Genomic DNA, 24,337 nt, shown 5'->3' with positions numbered 1-24,337 from the left:
TAAGAACAATAGGGCCAGAGCGTGTAAGAAAAATCATCTTTAATCAAACCCCCCACCCCACACAGGTAGAAAAGCCAAACCTTGCAGGAACAGGGTAAGGAGACAGGGGCACGGCTGCCCACCCCAAAACAGGGCCCAGACTGACACCAAGGACAGTACAAGAAAAGGGGAGGTGTTGTGGAACAGATGGGTACAAAAGTCCTCTAATTTCTCCAGAACTGGGTGTGTTGGATCTAGGGGTACTGCTGCACTCCTGCACGGCCTGCTGGGCGCTGCTGAGGCTACAGACTGGTAGCTGGTGGGACATGGTCTGTCCACAGGCCTGGCCTGGCCAGCATCACAGACCATTGTCCTCTACAGTGCACAGGCAAGGAGCCCACCTGGTCTGTGCAGCACCGGGAGCGGGACACCACATCAGGGCAGGCACAGCACGGGCAGAGGAAGAGCTTGTCACCACAGGAGTCCTGGCACGAGTCCCTTCTGTCCCTGCCCAGGCTCCGACAGCTGGCAGGGCAGTGCCCTCCTGCCAGCATCAGCCACGCCAGACCCTCCTGCCCGTGCCCTTAGGTGGTTTTTCGCTTCTTGGCTGAGGGTCTCTCAAAGACGTCCCGCACGCCTGCTGCCTTCTGCTTAAAGAACTTGGTGTTCTGTGCACTCTCCTGGCCCCAGGCAGAGTCAAAGGAGGTGGTGTCCTGGTCCACCAAGTGCGTGTACTTAGTCCGCCCTGAGCGCCCAAAGTTCTTGACCTGGGGAGCAGAAGAGCTCGTGAGCAGCTGCTCAGGGTGGCTGCAGGACCCGCTGCTCCCCCCTGCCCAGAACCCCCACCCTTTGGCCTGGCACGTGGGCTGGGCACCCTCTGCCAACGCACCCACCTGCATGACTTTGGGCAGGATGGTCTTGTTGAAGTGATCCTCGAGGGTCGGGGCACTGAAGTCCCTCTTGTACACCTCCTCATCCTCATCCTGCAGAAAAAGGACGTCTGCTCAGCCTCAAAGGTTCCGGCCAGCACCAGCAGAAGTGGGGGAGCTGCCCACAGCTTGTATCGCTGCTCTGCCAGGGCTGCCATAGTACTCGCAGCCTTATTAACTACTGCTGGAGGGGGGGATGTGAGCGTTGTCCCCCAGGCCACTTCTCCAACGCACAGGTCATAGCCCACATGGAGCTAGCTTCGTTCTGGCTGGGTCTGTGGCCCAGACAGCAGCACAGGGACAGCTCTGCAGCTTTGACTTCATCTCAGCTGGGAACCCTCAACCTGACAGGGTCTGGTAAGGTCATGCTGAGTCAGCTTCAGCCCTGTGATGCCTCTGAGGGCTGACTGTTGTCCCAGGGCAACCTCAGCCCTAGAGCACTGCAGGATAGGGGAGGCTCCCCAGAGCAAAAAGGTGGCCCTGGGGTCTGGCACAGCCCCTGTGGCCATGCCCAGCCCTTGGCATACTAACCATGAAGAAGGCGCCGCGGTGGTAGTACTTCTGCAGGAACTTGTATTTGCCCTTCACTGCCTTGTTGGTGATGACTTTGCCGTTGGCCCGGAGCTCAGCTCGGCGCTCCTCCTCCGTCAGGTTCCGCATGCGCTCGATCTCCGCCTTTTCCTTCTCCATGCTGGGTGAGAGAGAAGCCGCTGAGATCCCGTGTCCCCAGGGCAGCTCCCAGGACAGCAGCTGTCACCAGCTACCACCCAAGGGGTTACACATTTACTGTCAGGGAGCAAAGGTGCCCTGAGGGCAAGCAGGAAGGGCTCTGGGCACTTGGTCCAGCTGGGACCCTGCTGCCAAAGGGCAGTCTGAGGAAAAGGTGCTTTTTCTTTAGAGGAGCCTGTGGGCTCTAAGCCTTGTGTCTACACAGACAATACTTACGCTTCTCGTTCCTCACGGTCCCGTTTGATGCGCTTCAGCTCACGGACCTTCCAGGCCTCATACTCTTCCTCATCATTCTCATCATCTGTATCAAGCGCATCCAGTGCTGCCAGCGAGCGTTTGTTCTCTTCCAGTTCCTTCTTTGCTTCCTCTTCTACGATCTGCAGCGAGGTCCAAGCTAAACTTGCTGCAGTGATTGCCCCCCGCAGCCCCCAGCCCAACCCTCCGCACCTTGAGTGTGTACTTGCGCCTCTCCTCTGCCATCCTCTTTGCTTCCTGCTCCAGCTCTTTCTGCTTCAGGGCTTCTGCTTCTCGCTCCTGAACTGTGATCCGGTCCTTCCTGAGAGCAGGACCACAACAGCCTTCAGCCCTACCGCAACGCAGCGCAGCCGCCTGGCCCCCTGCTGACTCCATCCCCTCCCGCACCACGGCCGCTTTCAGCCTTTGCCCTCTGCAAGCACAGGCCGAGCCCTGGGCCTCTCCCCTTTCTCGGGGCTACCACATCCCTTTGCCACTGTACAGCCCTCACCCAAGGGCTCCGCTCAGACTCCACAGCGTGATCCCGCAGTGACACAACACAGCCAATGAGGGGCTGTGGGTACAGGGATCGCCTCTCGCTCCTCAGCTATGCCCTGCCAGGCTGTGACCATCTCACCTGGGGGAGGCAAACGGCTGCCCCATGGCGAGGAAGGGACCGCGGCAGCGGGGTCTGCTCAGCCCTGAGCTTGTCACCCCCGAGTCCCTGCCAGGGCCGGCCCGTGCAACCGTGTCACCTACTTGCGGATGAAGACAGGTTTGAGACGTGGCTCCATTTCATCCTCGCTGTCCGTGTACTCCTCATACTCGGACTCTGACTCAGATTCTTCTCCAGACCGACCCTCATCTTCCAGCTCCATCACTTCCATCTCCTCTGTTTTCCTCTCCTGCGCTCGCTGACGCATCATCCCACGTCGACGCTCGATCTCCTAATGGGGAACAGCACAGAGCAGTCAGAGACCAGCCCCGCTACCGCTTCCCTCTCTCCTCTGTGAAACACGCATGATGTTTGGAGTGTTGGCTTTGAGAAGATACACCCACCCCTCCAGATGCAGGGTGGCCTCTCTGAGTGTCCAGTCCCATGCAAGAGGATGGTCACCCACCAGGTAAGTCATGGCCAGGTGTAACACTTGTCCAGCTCCATCAGAAAACCCACATATCTGTGCAAAGGTCAGTTCCAGCCTGTGCCATTCCAGTTTCCCTAGGCCCATTTTCCAGCTCTGCAAGCGCACCTCATCATCGATCTCCTCCTCCTCCTCTTCACTGGTGTCCTCCCGCTCCAGCCGCCATGCTTCCCCCTCCACCTCCGAATCACTTTCTCCAACCACTTCAGGTTCCACAATTTTGCGGTGTCTCGCAAGCCTGCAACAGGCCCCAATTAACCCATGGCACTCGTAATGTAAAGAGGCTACCGGAAGGTGGCTGTTCAGGAATCGCTCCTGGCAAGGTAAGCACTGGCACTGCCAGGTGTGGACAGAACTGAGACGTGCTCTCCCAGGAGGCTGCAGTGGCTGGGCACAGGCAGCTCCTCGCTGTCCATGCTTCGAGTAGGAATGGAGTTCTCAACTGGAAGCCTCCCTGTTACTGGAAACAAAACCAGCAGCAGCTCCACAGGAGGCAAGCAGCACCTGGTGCTCCCTCCCCAGAGCACACTTCACATGACACTATCCCCCCCCGCTGCCTCGAGCCTCAGCACACTGCACCAATATCTATTTTGGAGCCTGCTTTTGCCACCACCCCCTCAAGTGCACCTGGATGTGGGGCTTTGCCTGGCTGGCTCCTGGTTGGAAAGGAGCCCCAGGGAGAGTGCAACATGGATGTGAGAAGAGTCACGGACTCTCCTGCACTGCCCGGACAATGCTCCCAGCTCCTGCCCGGTGCAGTTCTTCCCTGCAGTGCCGCAGAAAAGTGCAGGCTCCCCAGCCCCTGCCAGGCAAAGGGAGCTCAGCTCCCGCCTCACCCCTCACTCACCGCTCCTCCACGTCCTCTGCGATGCGGTTCTGGAGGCGCCGGAGCCGAGGGTCGTTGGCCAGTTCCTCCTCCTGCTCCTCGGGCTCCACCTCCTGCTCCTTCGCCTTCTTGATGAACTGGAACTCCTCGTCTTCCTCCTCCGACGACTCCATGGGCGCATAGTCGGGCCGCTTGCCCGACACGTACCGCTTCACCTTTACCTTCTCCATGGACAGCTCGCCTGCGAACGCCGGGCCGTCACCGAGGGTCCCGGCCCCGCGCCCCCCCGGCACTGCCCCCCCCCGGGCCCCCGCTCACCCTTCTCGTTGCGGACGGGCACGGCGCCCGCCGTGGACTGGATCGGCGGCTGCTTCATGAGAGCGCTGGGGACCGCCATGGTGGCGGCGGCAGGGGCCCGGCCGAGCGGGGTCCGAGCTGCGGCGCTGACAACGCCGGAACCGGAACCGCGGCCGCTTTCGCCGGAACCGGAGTCGGGGCCGCGCGGGAGCCGGAAGTGACGATCCGTGTGGCGTCACTGCCGGGCCGGGCCGGGCCGGTGGCCCTGGGGCGGGTGGCGGGGGGAGCCCCTGGTCGCTCTGGGTCCCGCCTTCGGCCGGGGGAGGTTCCCTCCCGCACGCTGCAGATTTTCTGCCATCCACTGGGGCGTCAGGGCGAGGCGCCGGCCGAGGGGCCATCGCACGGCGGGGCTATGCGGGGTATCCCCGGGACGGGGCTCTGGCGCCTCCGGCCGTGTCTGAGCGCCGCGGGGCTCCGGCTGCAGCCCCGGCCGGCTCGGTTGCCTCCCCCCGCTCGGGGAGGGCGCGTTCCGTGCGGGGCTGGGTCTGAGCGGCCGCTGCTGGAACACCGAGGGTTCGGAGGCTCCGTAACTTGCTGGGCTGTGGGACACGTCCTGCAGCTGGCGCATTCCTGTACTGAATTCCCCCGGCACAGCCTGGAAAAACCGCTGCTCGCTCAGTGCACAGCGGGGCCCGTGGGTCTGTGCTGTGCCCGCCGCCAGGGCGGCTGCTCGGGGCAGGGCTGGGGCCGGGTGGTCGTGGCTACTGCTGAAGCTGCCCAGTCCCTCCCGCTCTGGCCCCGACAGCCAGAGCCAGCCCTGGCCCCAGCCCTACTGCTCTGCCCGCTGCCAGACAGCCCTGCCGAGTCCCAGCGCTGCCGCCTGGGTCCCCACCTCCTGGGCAGCAAGGACCAGTGGCCCCGGGCCAGCCGTGTGTCCCTCCGCAGCCCCCGGGGACGCCAGCGCTTGGGGTAGGGCTGCTGCCGGTGCAGCAGGACCCTTCGCCGTGCCGCAGAGCGATGCTGGGGGAGCCCCTGGGATTCCTAGTGGCATCGGTGCAGTGATGTATGTGTGGAGAAGGGTCAGGGCCACGGCCACTTCGAGAAAGCCATGCGGGGTTTTCCATAAGCAGCCGGGGGCTGCCCGTGTCAGCATGTCTCAGCTTCCGTGGGGCTCGAGGTTTCACAGCGCCAGAGCGATTGGCTGACGCAGGATGTCTCACATCCTGTGCAGAAGATAATGACTTCTAAGTCGGGTAAAACTACAGCACAAGCCACCGCGGCCACATCTGCCACCCTCTGCCTGCTACCTTCTGCTGAAGAAAGGAAGAGGTTTTAAGAATGAGTTTTTATCTCCCATGAAATCTGCTTGCTGGCAGGGGAATTTGGGAAGCAGAGCCGTGCTTAACTCTGCACTGCCGGGTGCCTGCCCTGTCAGTGCTGGAGCAGGTGCCCTTGTGCCCTTGCAGCGGAGGCTGTGTGGGGCGAGGCCAGCCCTGGCAGTGAGGAAGGCCCAATGCACATGTGTTTTCCAGTTGGTGGGTCAGCACTGGAGCACAATCCATAAGGGAGTGCAGGAAAAGTGTCCTTGGTCTGGACTGGGAGATGTCCCTCTGGAAGGATTTTGTGGAGCCTGTCTTGGGGAGAGCAGACCCAATTGGCAGCAGTACCATCCCAGTCTGGGCCCAGTTCCACTGGGATGGAGGGTCCCAGCAGTGGCTGCAGAGGTCCTGAGGCCGGCTCCCTCCTGGGGCACTTTCCCTGGCCCACAGAAATGCTGGGGCTGGGCAGATCCGGTCGGGTGACCATGATCCGGCAGGGCTGCAGGCAGGGGTGGCTGCCCCCAGGCATGGGGGCAGGTGGGCCCAGCCCCTTGCAATGCCAGCTGGCTGCACCCAGCGGCCATTCCTGCTCAGTCCCTGCTGTGGTGCTGGGGAAGGGTCTCCCTGTCCCATTTCTGCCGCAGGCAGAGCTGGGGGCTTTCTCCAGGGCTCCCCTGCTTTAGTGTGTCCCTGCACCAGATGGGGTGTGGGGGGCTCCCTTCATGCCCTGAAGCTGGTGGTTTGCCTGAGCAACTGAGGCATTGGTGGCTTTATAATCCTACAGCACTTGAAGGTTCTCCCCAGCCTCCACCAGGAATGAGCAAGAGCCGACCTGTGTGCTTCTGGCCTTTGCACTCAGATGACAACTGGAACTCCCACTCTGTGTTTGGTCATCTGATGAGAAGTTAATATTGAGAACTGTCACAGTGTGTTCCCACCTGATGAGTCCTGTGCCGGGGGCAAGGAGGGAGCTTCAACAGCGCTCAGAAAAACAATTGGCCACAGCAGCTAAGGGGAAGTTTGGGGACTGCACACAAAGCACATACTGTCCCATTCAGGTGAGGCAAAAGTAAAGACCTGGGCAAACAGGGAAATATCTTTAAGCCTGGCTTGGTTCTGTGGCCGCCAGCACTGGAGGCTGTGGCAAGAAGCCACCCTTGGCTATGATGTGTCTTTGCCCCACGTCCCCTTTCCCCAGCACAGTGGCTGCTGACGTGTCAGCCCTGCAGCGCTTGGCTGTCGGCAGCCAGGCTGTGGCAGAGGTGGGGGGCACTTAATAGGGCTGAGCCCCCCTTCCCACAGTGGTGTGAGGCTGCGGGAGGGAGGCTGGCAGCTGCTGGCATGAGTGAGCCTGGAATATGGGCCAGTCTGCCTCGCAGTGCTGTGCCAGCTGTGCCTGCCGGGCTTTGGGCTGGGTTTGTCTGTCCGTGTCTGTGAGCACCCCCTTCCCAGCCCACTGAAGCCCATGGGTACACAGGGCTCCTGCTGCTGGGCCATAGGTGGGTTCCCAGCCTGGTATTCCCTGCACACGTGTACTTGTGTTCCTATATGTGTCACTTGTGTGGAGCACCCTGAGTGCCACAAGCACCTTATGGTGCTTGGGCTGCAGAAAGGTGTCCCCGCACCTGCATGGCGGGTGATGGCAGGGTGCTGTCATGGGATAGGTGATGGTAGCTCACGTACCACAGCCCAGAGCAGGGGCAGAGCTGGGGGAGGTCTATACGTTGCCAGCATTACAGCTTCTGCTGACAAAGCCAGAGGCAGATAAAATTACAGAACTCCCCCAAGCCACTCAGTTTGTGTCTGAGGCTGTACCGCAGGACAAGGTCAGAGTGTTCAGGCTGGGCCCGAGTCCCTGCATGTGGCCACAGTGAGATGTTGTGTCTGGGAGCTGGAGAGGAATAGAGCCGCTGGAGCCAGCAGGACCCTGCGGAGCACAGCTCCTGGCAGGGCCACGGCAGTCTCAGGCTGGTAGCATCCAGGGGGAAGGGAGGAGAGGGGTTGGAGAGGCTCCAGGGAAAGGGACTGCAGCCTCAGCTTTGGGAGAGGGTGAGGGTGGGTGCAGGGAAGGGGCTGAACAGCACAGCAGAGGGGCTGTGGGCTTGCCCTGTGCTGGCACAGGACGGGGGGAGGCAGAGCAGGTTGCTCTGTGCTAGGTAAACATTCAGGTATTGATTCTGTCCCTCCGGATGTTTCTGCCTGCCGTTGCTGCCTGTTACTTAATTTTCTCTGCTGTTTGTGTGGGTCCTCTGCCCTTCCTCTGCTGGTCCCCACTCACTGGCTGCTTCCGCCTGCAGTCTCGGGGGTCCCCCGGGCTGTTGTGCCTGCAGGCAGGGGTGCAGCCCTGTGTTGCTCTGCCTCCCACAGACCTCAGGCAGATGGGCAGTTGCATCACTGTTGGGTTTGTTCAGTCTCTGCAACCTGAAAGCCAAAAATTGACCTGATTTTTCCATGAAAGTGGGTTTCTATTGATTGTGTGTGCAGCTGGGCCACACCGCAGAGTGTGCTCAGTACCGGGGGGGGTCTCTCCCAGCCCCAGTGAGAAGTTTGGCCCCTATGCCTGTAGTGTGGGCCCCAGGGGATCCTGGCAGGGCAGACCTTGCGAGATGGGACAGTGCGGCTGGCTCGCAAAAGGGCTGCGGTTTTGCTGGTACACTGCTGCATGGAGCAGCTGCTCCTGCTGTCTCCTGGGGTGTGCTGGTGCCTCTGAGCCACGGCGCCAAGTTTGAGAGGAGGGTTCACGGTCCTGGCAAACATGGCTGCAGTAACTGCTTCACCCCCTTGCTGCACCACGGCTGGGGGCAGAGAGGTCCTGCCAGGCGGCCCTGTGAGGTGAGGGGGGCACAGCAGCCGCCCAGATCCATGCTGGTGGCCCTTGTCTCTGCCCCATCTGCAGCTGTGCTCCGGGGGGCTGCTGGGACAGCATGTCCCTTCCCTGCCCGTGGCACTGTGCCACCCACAGCCAGGTGCTCTTCAGGCCAGGCGTTGTCTTTGGCAGGGCAGCGGGGTCAGCGCAGGTCCCAGGCCAGCGGTTTATGCAAGAGTGCATAAACAGTGCTTCCTGCCTGTCTGCCCCGCGGCACCGCGGTAAGCCCATGGTGACAAGGGCCCTTTGTCAGCTCCTCTCCCCAGCACCATATGTCACAGGGCCAGGTGCAGTGGCGCCTCACCTGCCCTGGCATAGCTGCCGGTGCCCAAAGGAGGCATCGGAAGATAAGGTGCGTGGGTGGGGCAGGCAGCCTGCCTACCAGCCCACCTCCCACCACTGGGCCTGCCCCCATCCACATATCCTCTATATAACTCCGTGGGGCATGGCCAGCTCTGCTGTGCAACCAAGGGCCGGCCTGGGCTGGACGGCTGCAGGAACAACTTCCAAGCACGCTGAGGTGGCGTTGGGGTGAGTGCTGCCTGTGCACGGTGTGCCAGGCCCCCCAGCAGGACCGTGGCCCTGAGGGTGGGCCTGGGGTACCACAGCCCCTGTGGCCGGTGGTTCCTGGTGCAGCTCTTTGGGCTGGCTCCTGGGGTCTGCCCAGCTTGAGTCCCTGCAGAACCAACCCAGTTAGCACAGAAACCTGCCCTGTGCCAGATTTTCTGGGCTGTTCTCAGCATTTCAGTTACCAAGGTGACTGTTTCCTGTGCGATTGCTAATGCTTCACGATCTCGATTATGATATCTGAGTGACTTCCTTTCCTCTGTAAGGAGCACTAGGACCTGCTCCTGCTTGGGGCTGCCAGAGCCATTGCAGGTGCGGAGGATTCAGGTTTGGGTTCAGGTCAGTTTGGGTTCCGCTGCTTTTGTGTTGCTTGTGACACAGTGGATTGTTTTTACAAATGACTGAAGTCCTTTCACTTCTCACCTTTTCTCCTTGGTGAAAGTCTCTCTCCTGAAACAGGGCTAATGGATTTTCCTTGTGTTACTGCTTTCCAGACAGTTTCTCTCTCAGGCTGCTGCACACTGACCTGGGGCCACAGCCCCATGGTACGGACCTCATGGGAAGGCTGGTGTTATTCCCATAGCCTGGCTGGGGAGCTCTCTTCTCCGGGGGCTGCCAGGGCTGAAACAGGCTGGTCTGACTGGGCTCATGTCTCACCAGCCCCATGTTGAAGCACAACCCACCACCTGCTGCACCAGGCGGGAGATGGGGGCGTCTTCTGTGTGCCCTTTGCTGCAGGTGCCCTCGTACCCCTGGTCAGCGCCGGGAGCCCATATGGGGGTCACGGCTCTCACGGGGCAGATCCAGGTCTCCTGCTTCGGTTGGCACAGGTACCCCCCGGGTGGGCACGGGCAGGCCCACGAGGAGTGGCTGCGCTGAGCCCCGGGCCGTGCCCGGTGCTGGCGGGGGGGAGCGGCTCCGGTTCTGGCGGTGCCGCGGGCGGGGAGCTCGGAGGGGGTGCCGGGGGTCCGTGGCGGGCCCAGCGCTGCGGCGAGGGGGCGGGCGGGGCGGGCGGCGGTGACGGCATCCGGCGGCGCCCGGCGGAGCGGCGGCCGGGCCGGGCCGGGCCGGGCCGAGGGAGCCGCGCGGGGCCGGTGGCTCGGCCGTCGGGGCGGGGCCGGGCGGCGCTGACAGCTGCGCGGCGTAAACAAGCGGCCCCGCCGGCCGCCCCGGCCGCCCCTGCCTGGGCCGGGCCGGGCTCCGGGGCGGGCGCTCCGGGCGCCCCGCGGCGTGACGCGGCGCCGCCGACAGACGGGCCCGGCCGCCGGCGGGACGAGACGGAGCGAAGCGGGCAGGCCGCGCGGTAAGGGCGCGGGACCGGCGCCGGCCGGGGACGGCTCGACCCGCCGGCCCTCGCATTTTGACAGCTGGGGCGGCCCTGCCGGGCGGGACCCGGACGGCGGCAGCGGGGCCGGCGCGGGCAGGCCCGGGCTCGGGGCGCTGTCGGCGGGGAGGTGCGGGCCCCGCGGAGCCGCGTCCGTCTGCCCGGCGGCACCGGGGAGCGGGCGAGGGGCCGGGGGGGCTGCGGCGGGGGCGGCCAGAGCCGCCGCTGCGGAAGGCCGAGGAGGAACCAGGCCGCGTCCCACGGCGCCCGCGGCCCCGACACGGCCGCCGCCGCCCGGGGCTCCGCCGCTGGAGCCGCCCCGCCGGTGCGGGCCCGGGCTGGCTGTCCCCCGCCAGGCGGTTCGCAGACGCCGGGGCCGGCTTGGAGGCCTCCGGGGGTCCGGGCTCTTTTCTCGGGGCAGGGTTGTCCCCACGTGGAGCGGTCGCCGCCGAAGCGGGGTGTCTGCTGGCGCCGCGACCAGCGAGGTGGGGCAGTCTGCCCGGCTCCGGGGCCGGGTGCTGGTGTGGAGATCGACCACGGCAGACAGTTTCCCTTGTCTGTGCTTCTTGCTCTCTCCTCCTGCGGTAGCTTTCCTCCTTCCTTAGGTGCTCTGGAAGCCTTTCTCACGGGAAATTGCTGTGGGCCCTGGCACGGTCCGCACGCGGGACTCCCGTCCAGCCTCCGGCGGGTGCCTCGACGGGGCGGCTCAGCCCGCGGCCGGCTGAGGGGAAGCTTCACTGTGCCGGAGTCGCAGCACTGCCTGTGCCGCAGCCTGCGGCGAGGTCTCCGGCGGCTGCCAGGAGCTTGCTCCGCTGGCAGCACCGCAGGCTCCCGGCTCGCTGTGGCCGGAGGGGGATGGGGCTTCTCTGGGCACTGCTAGCTCTCACTTTTCCTGTTGTCTCTGAAGCATGACCAGGTATTCCAGAGCCCTTGTGGAGTTCTATGTGTGGAGCTTGCTCCGGCACCGTCATGTCATGGGCTCCCTGGCACTGGGTGGGCCACTCCCTACTCTGTCCCCACTAACTTCTTGGATTTGCCCTCCCATGTGTGAGCGATCCCCAGGCATCCCTGGGTTTGTGCTGGAGGTGACGGCGTGCCCCTTCTCCTGGTCCTGGTTTTCTCCCTGTTGTGAGGATGAGTCACACTGGTGTCACCATATTGTGCTCCAGAGGAAGGGCAGAGCTGAGCTGCTGCTGGTGACAGGCAGTGCAGCACTTGTCACAGCTGCCAGGCATTGCCTGGTCGATGTCTGTGGAGGTGTGGGCTTGGGGTCTGCTAACTGGAGAGCAGAGGCTCACCGTGGCTTTCCTCCTTCCAGTCTCTAATTTAGCTGGAGTTCCTCGCACAGTGCCTGGGGACATCTACGCACAGTGCCCTTGGGACTGAAGAGGCAGGCCTCCCATCCCAGTTACTCCTAGCTCTGTGCCCAGATATTCCTATCCCAGTTGAAGCAGGTGTAGTGGTGGCAGGAGGAGCAGTGTCCCTTACCTTGCCTTGCCTTTCCCCTCCTTTGGTTCCCTCTCCCCTCCCATTTGGTTCCCTGTCTTTGTAAGCAAACATTGGGCAACAGGCAAGGTAAACAGCAGCTCAGTGCCAAGGCATGCATGCTGGGCACCCCGCTGAGCCAGGTGCCTCCTCGGCTGTCCATGTGCCACAGTGGGCAGTGGGTGCCATGTGCCAGGGCCCCCTTGCCCAATGCCAGAGCCATGGCTCAGCAAGATGCAGCCTGCCCTCCCTGGGTCTGAGGAGAGGCACCCTGGGCCTGACTACTGCCCTGTCTCTCTGCAGATCGTGCTGCTGTCCCAGACGGCCTGTTCCTGTGCTGTTGTAGGCTCAGCCCCATGAGGGCTTGGGCTGAGTGGGAACCAGCAGGGCATAGAGGCCGGCACGCCTCAGAGTGCTGACGCTGGGAGGCCACTGGACCTGCCGCTCCTGGGACCCTCCTGCTCCCCAGCTCAAGGAACCCCGATTCTCTGATGGATCTGAGGCCCTGCTCGCTGCTGCTGCTCTGGACTCTGGTGGTTGCCCTTGCTCTCCTGGCTCAGGAGGTGCTAGCCCAGCATATTTACACCAACACTTGGGCTGTGCTTGTCCCTGCGGGGCCCCAGGAGGCTGACAGGCTGGCCAGGAAGCATGGATTCCTTAACCTGGGCCCGGTAAGTCCTCCACTTCCCTCTCCCTATGGAACCAGTGTCCTCTGCCGTGGTCTGGATGGGCACTGAGCTTGGCCCTGGAGCCAGCTTGGGGGTGCTCTTTCTGGTGGCAGGGCCACGGTGTTTGTGCCTGTTTGCTGTAGCCTTCCAGCTTCCCCTGCCTTAACTCAAGGGCTGCAATTAACTGGATGGAGCCAGAGCTTCCCCCTGCCAGCGGGATGGTCTCATGGCATGGTGTGGCATAACATGGCATGGCACACTCCCTGCTGGAGGGAGATGGAGGAAAAGCCCGTCTCAACATGAAAGAACTGGACTGGTTCCCGCTGGTGTGAGCTGCCTTAGCATGGCACGGCCTCGGCTCAGCCAGGGCTGCAGCAGTGCCTCTGGGGTGTTCACCGAGTGGGTCTGACAGCAGCCATATGTCCTTGGCCCTAAACTGGCCTTGGCAGAAGGTGTGTCAGCAGGTCCCTGCCATGCTCTGCTTTCCCTGCCCTCAGCCAGGGACTAGGCAGCTCGTGCGGCTGTGCTGGGGCTGAGCTGGCTCTCCGGGAAGGAAGCACGGGGTGAAATCCCAGAGGAAATTGCACAATTGGTAGCTGCGGTGTCAGGACCTCGCTGTGAGCAGCTGCTGGGAGCTGTGGTGGTGGAAAGGTGGCTACTACAGGAGTCAGCAGGGCCTTTTCCTGCGGTCTGAAAGGAGCCTTGCACAGGCGCTGGGTACACAGGGCCCCTGGGACAGGGAGCCCTGAATCCTCTGGGGCTTGTGCCAGAGGAGGGAATTGTGGGGATTGTGGCTGGTCTCCACTGAGAGTGTCTGTGCTGTGGGGGCCGTGGCACGGCCTCACACAGGTGCTGACAGCATGGAAGTGGCTCAGAGCCGATCTCAGGGGAAAGAACTTGTCAGGCCAGAGCTACTGCTGTGCAGAGGGGACTGGGAAAGTTGCCCAGGGCATGTCCCACCGGACCGGATCTCTGACAAGACCACTTGGAGTGTGCATGGGGCTGACATGTTATCAGCCTGCTCCTGGCAGGGCTTCCCGTCCCACTGTGGTGCTAGGTCCCAGGCCTGGCTGCCAGGGCCGAGGGGCACTGGCTCTGTGGCCGTGTCTTTACCACTGCAGGGCCCTGTGCCTCAGCTGGGAGCCAAGGCCTCTCTGGGGTCTGTCCCAGTGAGCCATAGAGGCTCTGTGCCAGCTCAGCCCTCGCCTTCTCCCCACACCGTGGTGCTGTAACTGGAGGCTGCCTCTCCTAGGCTACCTCTCCCTGGCTCTCTGGCCCCTCACAGCTAGTGGAGCTGCAGTGAGGCCGTCCTTGCAGGCAAAGCCCTGCGTGCTGTGACAGCCTGGGCTGTGGCGGGAGCTCCTGGTCCGGGCATGTTTTCTCCCATTCTGGAGCCTGTCCCAGTGTCTGTGCTGCTAGACAAGGCTTGTCTGGCCTGGGCTTCGCAGAGGGGCCATAGTGGCCTGGTGGGAAGAGAAGGGCTGGAAGGAGCCAGGCTTTCCGTCCTCAGGAGATTTCTAGGTTGCTGCTCTTGGGGTGCATGTTGCTGGGACAGGATGCACAGTCAGGCTGGGAGCGGGGAGACTGGGTGCTTCTGGCAGTGCCCCAGTGAGAGGCCCCCAGGGTCCTTATCTGAGAGGATCCTGGCCTCAGCCTGGCGTCTGGACACTGTCCCTGAAGCCATGCTGTCCTGGTGTACTCCCGGCTCCACTGCTGCCTGCAGAGCGGGGGCCAGCGGCACCTCGGGCAGAGGGGTGGCAGGGCCCATGACTGGTGCCAGTGGCCTTGAGGATGACCCAGGGGACAGGGTGGGGAGGTGGGGTCAGAGGAGGGGAGCGGATGTGGCAGTGGGGTGGAAGCATGGGGGTTTGCACCACTGGGATTGTGCAGAGGAGGGGCACACAGGGAAGGGCACTACTGGTGCCCACTCTGGGCTGTGCCGGCAGGACAGTGCCAGCCTGGGATAGGGTGCTCCTGTCTCCCAAACCAGTGGGCTTCAGGTCCAACATGTTGCCCCTCTCCCAGGGCTGTGAGCAGGCGTGTGGGCAGCCTTCTGACCCTGAGGCTGGCTGGGGTGGCCTCAAGTTGTGGCAGGAGGTTGGGCAGCAGCGCTGAGATGGCACCAGGGACACACGATGGTGGGGGGTGGCTCTGCCCTTGCCGAGGACAGGGACTATAAGGATTAGGGTGGAAGCGTGTGGGCTGACTGGCTCCTGGCTGCCACCACACTGTCTGTGCAGACCTAATCCAGTCGGATGACCAGGCAGAGCCAGGATCTGTGTGCAGGAACAATTGGGGCTCTGTCTGTACCCCTGGAGGGGGTGAGGGATGCTGGGGGAGGGTAAGCAGCCTGCGCTTTGCATTCCCTCGCCAGCCCATGGCAGGGGCTTTGCACCTCAGCACCTTCCCAAGGCTTCTGAACTGCCAGGCATCCCAGGCTATTCTGGGAGGACACGATGTGCCAGAGGAACAGATCCAGAGTTTGGGTTGAAGTGCATGACCACAACCTGTAGCTGCTGCCCTGAGGCTAAGGGTGCTGCTCAGCCAGGTGCACCTTCCCTCTCTGCTTGGCCCAGGCTGTCCAGACTGGCAGCACATCTGCAGAGCTCTGATAAGCTGGGGAGATTTGTTAGCCACAAACAGACTGTTTTGGGGCAGCCTGAGATGAAGAAGGACAAGGTGTCCTCATGTTCCTGCAGCCCTTGCAGCCCAACCCTGCCAGCTCTGGCACAGCCTGGGCAGCTGGATCTTGCCTGCAGCTGCTGCCTGGGCTCCATGGCTCCCAGGGGGCTGGGTGGGTGCTCAGCCACTTCTCCACAGTCCAGGCAGGCTGCAGGGCTAGGAGGCTCTGGGTGGCTGGGGTGGGGCCACTGCATCCGCCAGCCCCAGGACGTTCGGGAAGGGATATGGAAATGACAGTGCTGGAGAGGGTTTGGAGTTTAAAAATAACTGTCTGGGCAGTGACACGGCCTCCTGCCCCAGCCTCGTTGTGCTGGGGTCCCGTCCTGCCCCAGCCGGGCTGTGCTGGGGTCCCAGCCTGCCCCAGTCCCCACTGTGCTGGAGTACCAGGTTGGGCTGTCCCTGCATGCATGGGAGTGGAGCTAGGGTAGCACAGCCTGGCTCCTTGGCAGTGGGGGTCAGACCCTGCTGTGGTTGGACACCTGTGTGCCCCCCCCGCTCTGCCCCACTGAGCTGGCTGTGCCCCGTGTAGAGACTAGCACTGGGTGGGTGCTGTAGTGGGGTGCTTGATGAGAAGGCCTCTGCCAGTGGCCTGTCCAGGCATGCAGAGGTGGGTGCAGGGGCTAATGCAGACCCTGCCCTGGCTGGGACCACCTAGGGCAAGGGGCTTGGAGCCCCTGGGACCTTCTTCCACCAGGAGCTGTTTGGTGCTGGGAGAGGAACCGTGGCTTTGTCTCCTGAGGCTGGTGCCTCACCCAGGCTGGCTTCAACAGGCCCATCTCTCCCTGCCACTGCTTGCCTTGGGCCTTCCTGCTAGGGCAGCAGCCTTTTTGGACAATCTGGGGCTTGCTGCCATGTGGGGACCCACAGGAGGATGAAGTGTGTGGAGGCTGCACTTCTGCGGCCCCAGGGTCTCCCCAGCTGCCTTGTCACCACCTGCCACAGCCTTTCACAGGAGGTGCTGCCCTATGTACCTGGACACAAGCACCAGCTGCCTCTCTGGAGTGGGGGGCCCAGCCTGCCCATGACAGACCCGGGGCTCAGGATTGCAGGGAGGGGGGCGGTGAATTGAGGAGACCAGGTTCTCCTGTCTGTCCCATGAACGGCATTTTTCCGTTGCAGATCTTTGGCGACTATTACCACTTTCGGCACCGTGGTGTGGTGAAGCGTTCCCTCTCACCCCACCAGCCCTGGCACAGCCGCTTGGCCAGGGAACCGCAGGTACGTGCGGGGGAGGGTCTGGCCTTGGTCCCGGGCACTTCACACGGGCATGTGAGCCAGCACTGGGCACAGAGTGGGGCTGAGCTGCCTTAACCATCCCCTGGCAGACCCTGGTGGAAGCCCAGCGTGTGTCCAGCAAGAACAGGGGCATGGTGGAGCCAGTGCCACTGGCCTGTGGTCTGCTTCAGTCCCAGGGCCCAGGGCAGCCTCTGCTCCTGGGAGAGCTCTGTGTCATTGTACATGGGACAAGATCTGCAGGGCAGTGCTGGGTCCCAGTGCAGCAGTATGGGGGGACTCCGGCTCAGGCCCTGCAGCGTGTGTGGCACGGTGGCTCTTGGCAGCTCGCAGCTCAGCGGAGCTCAGCGCTCTGACCGTCCCGCTCTGCTGGAGCGCAGCCTGTGCAAGGCACGACTGGGCAGGGGGCTGGGAGGGCCGGGCTGGGGGCTGCCGTAACTCTGGGAGGTCTGATGCTCTGCCAGGCCAGGGCTGTCTGTGAGTTCCCCAGGGAGAGCCCCTCCAGGTGGGCTCAGGGTGGGGTCCCAGGGAGCTGCTGGCATGAGGGGGCGGTGGGGGACCCCATGCCGTCTCTGCCCCCAGGTGCAGTGGCTGGAGCAGCAGGTGGCAAAGCGCAGGACCAAGCGAGACGTTTTCATGGAGCCCACGGACCCCAAGTTCCCACAGCAGTGGTACCTGGTGAGTGCTGGGTGACGAGGGGTGTGTGGTCACAGTAGTGAGTGTGAGTTTGGGGATGTAGACTCGACACCTGAGGAACTGCTGTCAGGCAGCTGCTGCCAGGCTGGTGGGGAGGAGAAAGAGAAGGGGGAAGGCCTGAGGCAGCCACTTGGTGCTGTGTGAAGGGTTCACCTCAGGGAAGAGGCTCTGCTCACAGAGCTGTGGCTCCCTGCCAGGAGGCTGGGAGGGCCCAGGCCTGAACTAGCATGGTGCAGCCCTTTGCCTGGCCCAGGAATGGGTCTGTGCCCCTGTCTGCATCCTGGAACTTGGGCACAAGCCTGATCTCTGCAAAGGGAGCCTTGTCTGTGGGACCCAAGCAGAGTCTGGGGCTGAGTCTTGCTTTCAGAGCAGCTTTCCTTGGCTTGCTGCGCTCAGCCCTTTGCCTGGGTCACCAGGGTTCCTCGTCCCCACCCACAGCAGAGCAGGGTGAACACTGGGAGGGCTTTGGTCACACCCCTGCCACAGTCCCCATGGCTGGGTGCGGCTCCTAGTGCCAGGGTTTCTCTTGGCAGTACAACACGAACCAGCGGGACCTGAACGTGCGTCAGGCCTGGGAGCAAGGATACACAGGCAAGGGCATTGTGGTGTCCATCCTGGATGATGGCATTGAGAAGAACCATCCTGACCTGGAGGCCAACTATGTGAGTGTGGGTGATGCTGCAGGGTGGAGTGCTACAGGAGCCGGTCCGGGTGGCTGTGTCTGCACGGGGCAGCCCTGGGTCTGCAAGGGGCAGGGCTGCTGTGCGCCATGGTGGGACATGGAGGTGGGACTGGAGCCTGCCCACCCTGCACAGACCGACTGTGGAACAGTCGTGGAGCAAGGGCGGTGGGGCTCGGTGGCCCAGGTAGACAGGGTCCAAGTGCCCAATTTGACTTCCAGGACCCAGGGGCGAGTTTTGATGTCAATGACCAGGACCCAGACCCGCAGCCCCGCTACACGCAGATGAACGACAACAGGTGAGGCAGGAGGGAGTGGCGAGGATGCAGAGCCCAGGTGCGGCAGGGACTCAGTCCAGTGCCACCCCCTGTGGCCTGCGGGAAGCTGTGGGGCTAGCAGCACACTTCTGCCCCATGGGGAACCCCTTGACTCCCTTTCCAACATGAGCAGCATCCTTTGCCCTTTGCCAGTGTGTGCCGTTGAGTGCCCTGGCTCTGGAGCAGGAGGGCAGGTGGAGGAGCCTTTGTTGGCCACCTGGTTCAGGGGGACAGGAGGCAGCATGGGTGGGGGTTGCTGGGGCTGTAGCCAGTGCCCAGCCCTGTACTCCTTGTGCCCCTTACGAGCGTGCTGTGTCCTGTTTTGGTTGCAGACACGGCACACGCTGTGCCGGGGAAGTGGCTGCCGTGGCAAACAACGGGATCTGCGGTGTTGGTGTGGCCTACAATGCCAGGATCGGAGGTGGGTGCTGCCCTGCCCTGTGCTGGGCCCCGCAGGTGCTGAGGGCACGTTGGAGCAGCTGAGCCGGGGACCTCAGCACTGCTGGCTGGAGCAACCCTGTGACAGCCTGTGGCACAGGTGGCAGCAGGGGTTGGAGGGCTCTTGCCAGCAGCACCATGGCCACCCTGCCCCGTCCAGTCGCCCGTGACGTCTGCTCTCTGGCCCTAGGCGTGCGCATGCTGGATGGGGAGGTGACTGATGCTGTGGAGGCCCATTCCCTGGGCCTCAACCCCAACCACATCCACATCTACAGTGCCAGCTGGGGCCCTGAGGATGATGGCAAGACTGTGGATGGCCCGGCCCGGCTGGCAGAGGAGGCTTTCTTCCGTGGGGTCAGCCAGGTGAGCAGGAAGGTTTGCCAGGGACCACTGGCCTGGCTCCTGCCCCTTCCCCCAAGTCTCCCTTTCTCTGCCTGCTCTGGTCGTTTTCCTGGCCCTCCCGAGATGAACTGTCTACCAGTCCATATCCTGGATCAGACTCTGTTGGTTTTTCTTGTTCTTCCTGTGTGATGGCTTTGAGTCAGGACTCCTCCCAGCTGCATTTCCAAGCAGCCCTATGCTCCCCACTGGGAGGACTCCTGTGAGGGATGGTCTCTCCCTGCTCTCCCAAGCCCTCTGCTGATTCTTGTCTGGTTTTGTGCCAGCTGTTCACCCTCGCTTCCTCTGCCTGTCCTCCCCCACTATCCTCATGTGCTGGCAGTGTCGTCTGTCTGGGGAGCTTTGTTGTGTTCTGCCCGGGATTCCCTACAGAGACACAAGCAGTGCTGCTCCGGCTCTGTCACGCCTGCTGCAAGGGGAGCTGCCTCGTTTGGGTGCTGAGCCTTGTCTGGGACTGTGCCGTGGGCTCCCTCGGCACTGCCAGGCGCTGCAATCCCATGGAGGCGGAGTCAGCCTGGGTGACTTTCGAGAGGAAAAAGGCTTTGGCTTTTGGAAGCATCACATTGGCAGGGCCTCCTGCCACTTGATGTCTCACCCACTGGGGCAACCTGGAGCCTCTGTCGAGGCTGTGACTAGGGTGTCCTGGTGTCCCTTGTGTCGCAGCTGCATTTGCTCAGTCTTTCCCACTCAGGCTGCAGGAGCCCCAAGACTGGCACCATTCACTTGTCCCCAGCTCCAGCCTGGGGCTTCCTGCCTGCAGCAGTGCTGGTGCCAGCCCTCACCCTGTTTCTGTTGCTAGGGCCGAGGGGGGCTGGGCTCCATCTTCGTCTGGGCATCCGGGAACGGGGGCCGTGAGCACGACAGCTGCAACTGCGACGGTTACACCAACAGCATCTACACACTGTCCATCAGCAGCACCACGCAGTACGGCAACGTGCCCTGGTACAGCGAGGCCTGCTCCTCCACCCTCGCCACCACGTACAGCAGCGGCAACCAGAACGAGAAGCAGATTGTGAGTAGGGGCTGTTGCAGGCCTGGAGCTCTGGGGGTGGGATGGGCCTGCAGCACCCAGCCCGGCACTCTTCCTCGCAGGTGACGACTGACCTCAGACAGAAATGCACCGAGTTGCACACTGGGACGTCAGCCTCGGCACCCCTGGCCGCTGGCATCATTGCCCTTGCCCTGGAAGCCAAGTAAGGGCAAGACAGAGGGGGCTGGATAGGGGTGGCTGTGCCAGCCCCACATGGCAGTGGCACCTGGACGCAGACCTATATGGGACCAGCAGTAGCTGGCACTGACCTGAGCCCTGTGTCTCCCTGCAGCAAGAACCTGACCTGGCGGGACATGCAGCACCTGGTGGTGCAGACCTCAAAGCCAGCTCACCTCAATGCCAATGACTGGGTCACCAATGGTGTTGGTCGCAAAGGTACCAGGGTGCTGGGGAGGGACCAGGGGCTCCCATTCCAACATGCACCACTAGCTTGGGGGTGCTGGGTCAGAGCGCGCTGGCAGCCCTGGCGGGTGGAGGAAGCAGGAGTCCCCAGTGAGCATGCAGCATGGCTGGGCAAATGTCCCCCACTGAGTACCCTCAGGAGTGTACCCTCTTTGTCCACAGTCAGCCACTCCTATGGCTATGGTCTGCTGGATGCTGGGGCCATGGTAAGCCTGGCCAAGAACTGGACCACAGTGGGACCTCAGAGGAAGTGCGTCATCGACATCCTCGCAGAGCCCAGGTAGGGCTGGTGAGCCTGGGAGGACATCACCCGGTGTTTGTCCCACACAGGAACTTGAGAGCCTCTGGGCTCAGAGCAGGGGCTGAGCTGCTGCTGAGACCCCCCAGAGCATCCTCCTGTGAGAGCCTGGGGAGAGCTGGGAAAGGCACCTCCAGCTGTCCAGCACCGATGTCAGCTGCTGAGCCTACCCGCTGTGGGGCTGGGCTGGCGGGTGCGGGCAGGCTGGGGCGCTACAGTCGGGGCACAGCCAGCACCAGTCACCCTGGACAGAGGGGCTTTTCAGGGGCCAGACAGAAGCTCCTTTGACTCCTGCTTGGCTGCTGCCGCCACAGCACATGTGCAATCTTGTGCCCATCTGGGGCGCTCCCTGGGGGCGCCTGGGCATGGAGGGAGCCAGGGCTGGTCCCTGCCCTAACCCTCTGGGGATGAAGCCAAGGGGGGACACAGTGGGCACATCCTGCACTGGCACCAGAGCCGGCGCTGGTAGGGAGAACAGCTGTATGCCAGCAGCAGGATGGGGAAGGCTGTGCCCATCCCGTCCCTGGCCATGCTGTGCAGGGTGTAACTGGCCTGTGATGTGTGAATAAAGGGCCCATTCAGGGCTGGCACAGGGTGGTGGCTGGGGAGGCAGCTCTGGGCAGCACAGACCTCCTCGTACCCTGGAGCTGGGGCACTATCGGCAGCCGTCGGGAAATGGCACGGAGATGCTGCCACTCCCATCCACTGCAGGGTTGATTCCTGTCCAGCTGCCCGAGCACACAGTGCTTAATCCCTGGGACAGCCACAGAGCCCCACAGTGGAGAGTAGGGACTGGGGCACTCTGTCATGTTCCCCTGGTCTGGGACTGGCCTCATTCATGCCCCACCTCGGCAGGGACATTGGGAAGCGCCTGGAGGTACGGCGGAAGGTGGACGCCTGCCTGGGGAAAGCCAACTACATCAGCCGCCTGGAACACGCGCAGGCCAGGCTGACACTGTCCTACAACCGGCGTGGGGACCTGGCCATCCACCTGGTCAGCCCCATGGGCACCCGCTCCACCCTCCTGGCTGCCAGGTAGGTGCCAGGCTGTGGGGTGCTCCAGGCTGGCCCCCGACCCGGGCTGGCACAGGTGAGTTTAGGATATGTTGGCACCCACCTCTTGCCCCCGTCACCCAGGCCCCATGACTTCTCGGCCGATGGCTTCAATGACTGGGCCTTCATGACGACACACTCATGGGATGAGGACCCCTCTGGAGAGTGGGTGCTGGAGATTGAGAACACCAGTGATGCCAACAACTATGGTAGGGCTCAGCCTTCCCCTCCACTGCCTCCCTCTGAGATGGGAACTGTGTTGTTACCCAGCTTTGCCCCCTTGCTCCCAAGCTGAGTGGCCGATAACACCTCTGATGTTTTGGGTGACCTGACTGGGGAGGGGCTGGATTTGGGCATGTGAGATGGGATGCAGCCCCTCTGGGGCAGTGGGGTCTGGGCAGCAGGTGACCCCATGCCAGCTGGCCTGACCTCCTTGCCCCATGAGCAGCCCTGTGCAGGGGCGCATGGCCCCATATCAGGAACTTTCCCAGGTAGTGCACACAGCCCTGCTGTCCCCTGGCAGCTGTGGAGAGGAGCACTACGAGGCCCGCCCCCCCATCTGTCCCAAGCATGGGTGGTCTCGCAGGCACCCATCCTGCGAGATGGTCCTCACCCCGCATCGTTGCAGGCACACTGACCAAGTTCACACTTGTGCTGTATGGGACGGCCACCGACTCCCCCAGCCTCTCCAACCAGCTGGAGAGCAGTGGCTGCAAGACCCTCACCCCCAGCCAGACCTGTGTGGGTGAGTGTGGAGCTGGTGGGGAGGGGACGGGGGGCCGAGGTGAATGCCAGCCCGCACTGACCCTGCCTGTCCCGCAGTCTGTGAGGAGGGGTACTACCTGCACCAGAAGAGCTGCCTGAAGCACTGCCCTCCTGGCTTTGCGCCCGGTGTCCAGAGCACGCACTACAATTTGGAGAACAGCGTGGAGCCCATCGCGCCCCACCTCTGCCTGCCCTGCCACCCCTCCTGCGCCACCTGTGTGGGACCCGGCCCCAACCAGTGCCTCACCTGCCCTGCGCACTCCCACTTCAGCAGCCTGGACCTCTCCTGCTCCCACCAGACACAGAGCAGCCGTGCATCCCCTGCCCTGGCAGATGGTGAGGGGCCAGCTGAGGCCCCCTCTCCAGTCAACCTCCCTGTCCTCATCGCCAGCCTCAGCTGCGTCCTCATTGTTGTCATCTTTGTCACCATCTTCCTGGTGCTGCAGGCACGGTCAGGCTTCAGCCTGCGGGGCGTGAAGGTCTATGCCCTGGACAGTGGCATCATCTCCTACAAGGGGCTCCCCTCTGACATCTGGCAGGAGGAGGGCCCCTCTGAATCGGACGGTGAGGATTACGAGGCCCACAGTGAGAGGACTGCCTTCATCAGAGACCAAAGTGCCCTTTGATGAGCCCTCCTGCCCCTCCCTCCTCCCTGCCCAGCACCACGGGGCCGGGGCAGGTGAGGCCGAGGGGCCCAGACTCTGCCCCTGTCCCCTTCCTGCACTCCAGCAGCCTGGGGCTCCCACCCACTGGCACTCTCCCTCTGCCCCAGCCTGGGTGGCCTGGCACGGCCCTGCTGGCACCATCTCCAGCACGGCACTGTCTCAATCATGCACCATCTCTCCCGGCCCCGCATCGATTCTGTGCCACATGCTGGGGTGTTTGGTGGCTGTGGGGCCCCTGCCCCTGTGCTGGCAGCTGTGTCTCCTACCCTGGGCGGGCAGCTGCTGCTTGGGGTCCCTTGAGTCCTTCAGGGTGGGCATCATGTGGGGTCTCTCGATTGCCATGGCTCAGGGTGGGCTGGCTGGGGTAGGGGTGGCTCTGCCCCCCAGGGCTGAGCACAGCCCATGGCACGATGTCCCCCTGTCCCTGCCACCCTTGGCATGACAGGCTGCAGCCCTGGCTTGGTCCATTGTGTCCTGGCTCCCTGCCACCTGGCTGGACCTGTTCGCCTCCACCGGTGCCCTTCCAACAGCAATAATGGCCAGGCCTCGGCTGCTGCTGCCTGCTTGCCCACTCTCTGCCCATCCCACCATGGCTGCCTGCAGTGGGCAGGAGCCCTGGCACCGGGGAGTGTGGGGCCAGGCACCGCCTTCCCTCGTGCCTGCGGTGCAGCCCACAGCCTGGGCAGGGACCCCTCGCACAGACCCTGCTCTGGGGGGCTGCCCCAGCCCCTCGTGTTCTGCCCTCAGGCAGCGCTGGTGCCAGCACTGCCCCAGCTCTGCCTGCACCCCACCTGTGCCAGGCAGTGCCTGGCGTCCCTGCAGCCCCAGCCCCCTGATGTGCCTTGCCCCCATTTGGTGACAATCCGTTCTGCTCCCCCCCGGAGCCCCTTCCCTCGCTGCCCCTTCCCCGCGGGTTGGGGGCTGGTGCCGCGAGCCCCTTTGCCGTCCGCCGCCACACACTGGGGCCGTGGCACGGGCTCCCACCCACGCCAGCCACGGATGGAGCCGCTGGCTGGGGGCCACAGGACTATTTTTCTATAACAACTTTTTGGTGCACAGTAATTTTTTCTTGTAATTTAATCAGCCAGGAGCTGCCTCCTGAGCCTGTTTTTAATTTAATGGATGTGGATATAACGCTAGAGAGACTGAGTTATTAAATGTTCAGAACTATGCAAACCAGCTCCGCTGCCTGTTCTCTGTGTGCTGCGGGTGCCCTGACCAGGGTGGCAGCCTGGCCACGGGGGCCATAGGCCCCAGGGGCACCTGGATCTGTGCTGCAGCTGCAGGAGAGGGG

The 24,337-nt window shown here is 63.1% G+C and overlaps 2 protein-coding genes across 2 annotated transcripts; one reads left to right on the top strand and one right to left on the bottom strand.

The window, feature by feature from the left end:
* Nucleotides 1–22: 22 nt before the first annotated feature.
* Nucleotides 23–4,328, bottom strand: MFAP1 (microfibril associated protein 1). The gene is made up of 9 exons (XM_051796765.1): nucleotides 4,158–4,328; nucleotides 3,861–4,080; nucleotides 3,122–3,251; nucleotides 2,631–2,818; nucleotides 2,085–2,193; nucleotides 1,854–2,014; nucleotides 1,440–1,599; nucleotides 873–962; nucleotides 23–746 (listed from the first exon to the last, which is right to left on the bottom strand). Exons 1-9 carry the CDS (start codon nucleotides 4,234–4,236, stop codon nucleotides 564–566), a joined length of 1,320 nt encoding a protein of 439 aa, XP_051652725.1. The 5' UTR covers nucleotides 4,237–4,328; the 3' UTR covers nucleotides 23–563.
* Nucleotides 4,329–9,931: 5,603 nt separating this feature from the next.
* Nucleotides 9,932–24,222, top strand: FURIN (furin, paired basic amino acid cleaving enzyme). The gene is made up of 16 exons (XM_051796741.1): nucleotides 9,932–10,191; nucleotides 12,001–12,368; nucleotides 16,167–16,265; nucleotides 16,863–16,958; nucleotides 17,510–17,638; nucleotides 17,878–17,954; nucleotides 18,305–18,393; nucleotides 18,601–18,773; nucleotides 19,609–19,821; nucleotides 19,902–20,002; nucleotides 20,132–20,235; nucleotides 20,425–20,542; nucleotides 21,416–21,595; nucleotides 21,698–21,822; nucleotides 22,242–22,358; nucleotides 22,436–24,222. Exons 2-16 carry the CDS (start codon nucleotides 12,189–12,191, stop codon nucleotides 23,002–23,004), a joined length of 2,370 nt encoding a protein of 789 aa, XP_051652701.1. The 5' UTR covers nucleotides 9,932–10,191; nucleotides 12,001–12,188; the 3' UTR covers nucleotides 23,005–24,222.
* Nucleotides 24,223–24,337: the final 115 nt, after the last annotated feature.

The sequence above is a fragment of the Manacus candei genome, unplaced genomic scaffold (genome assembly GCF_025592945.1).
Source record: "Manacus candei isolate 608988 ecotype Guabito, Panama unplaced genomic scaffold, ASM2559294v1 h1tg000046l, whole genome shotgun sequence".
NCBI lineage: Eukaryota > Metazoa > Chordata > Aves > Passeriformes > Pipridae > Manacus > Manacus candei.
This window is presented reverse-complemented; position numbering and strand designations above follow the sequence as displayed.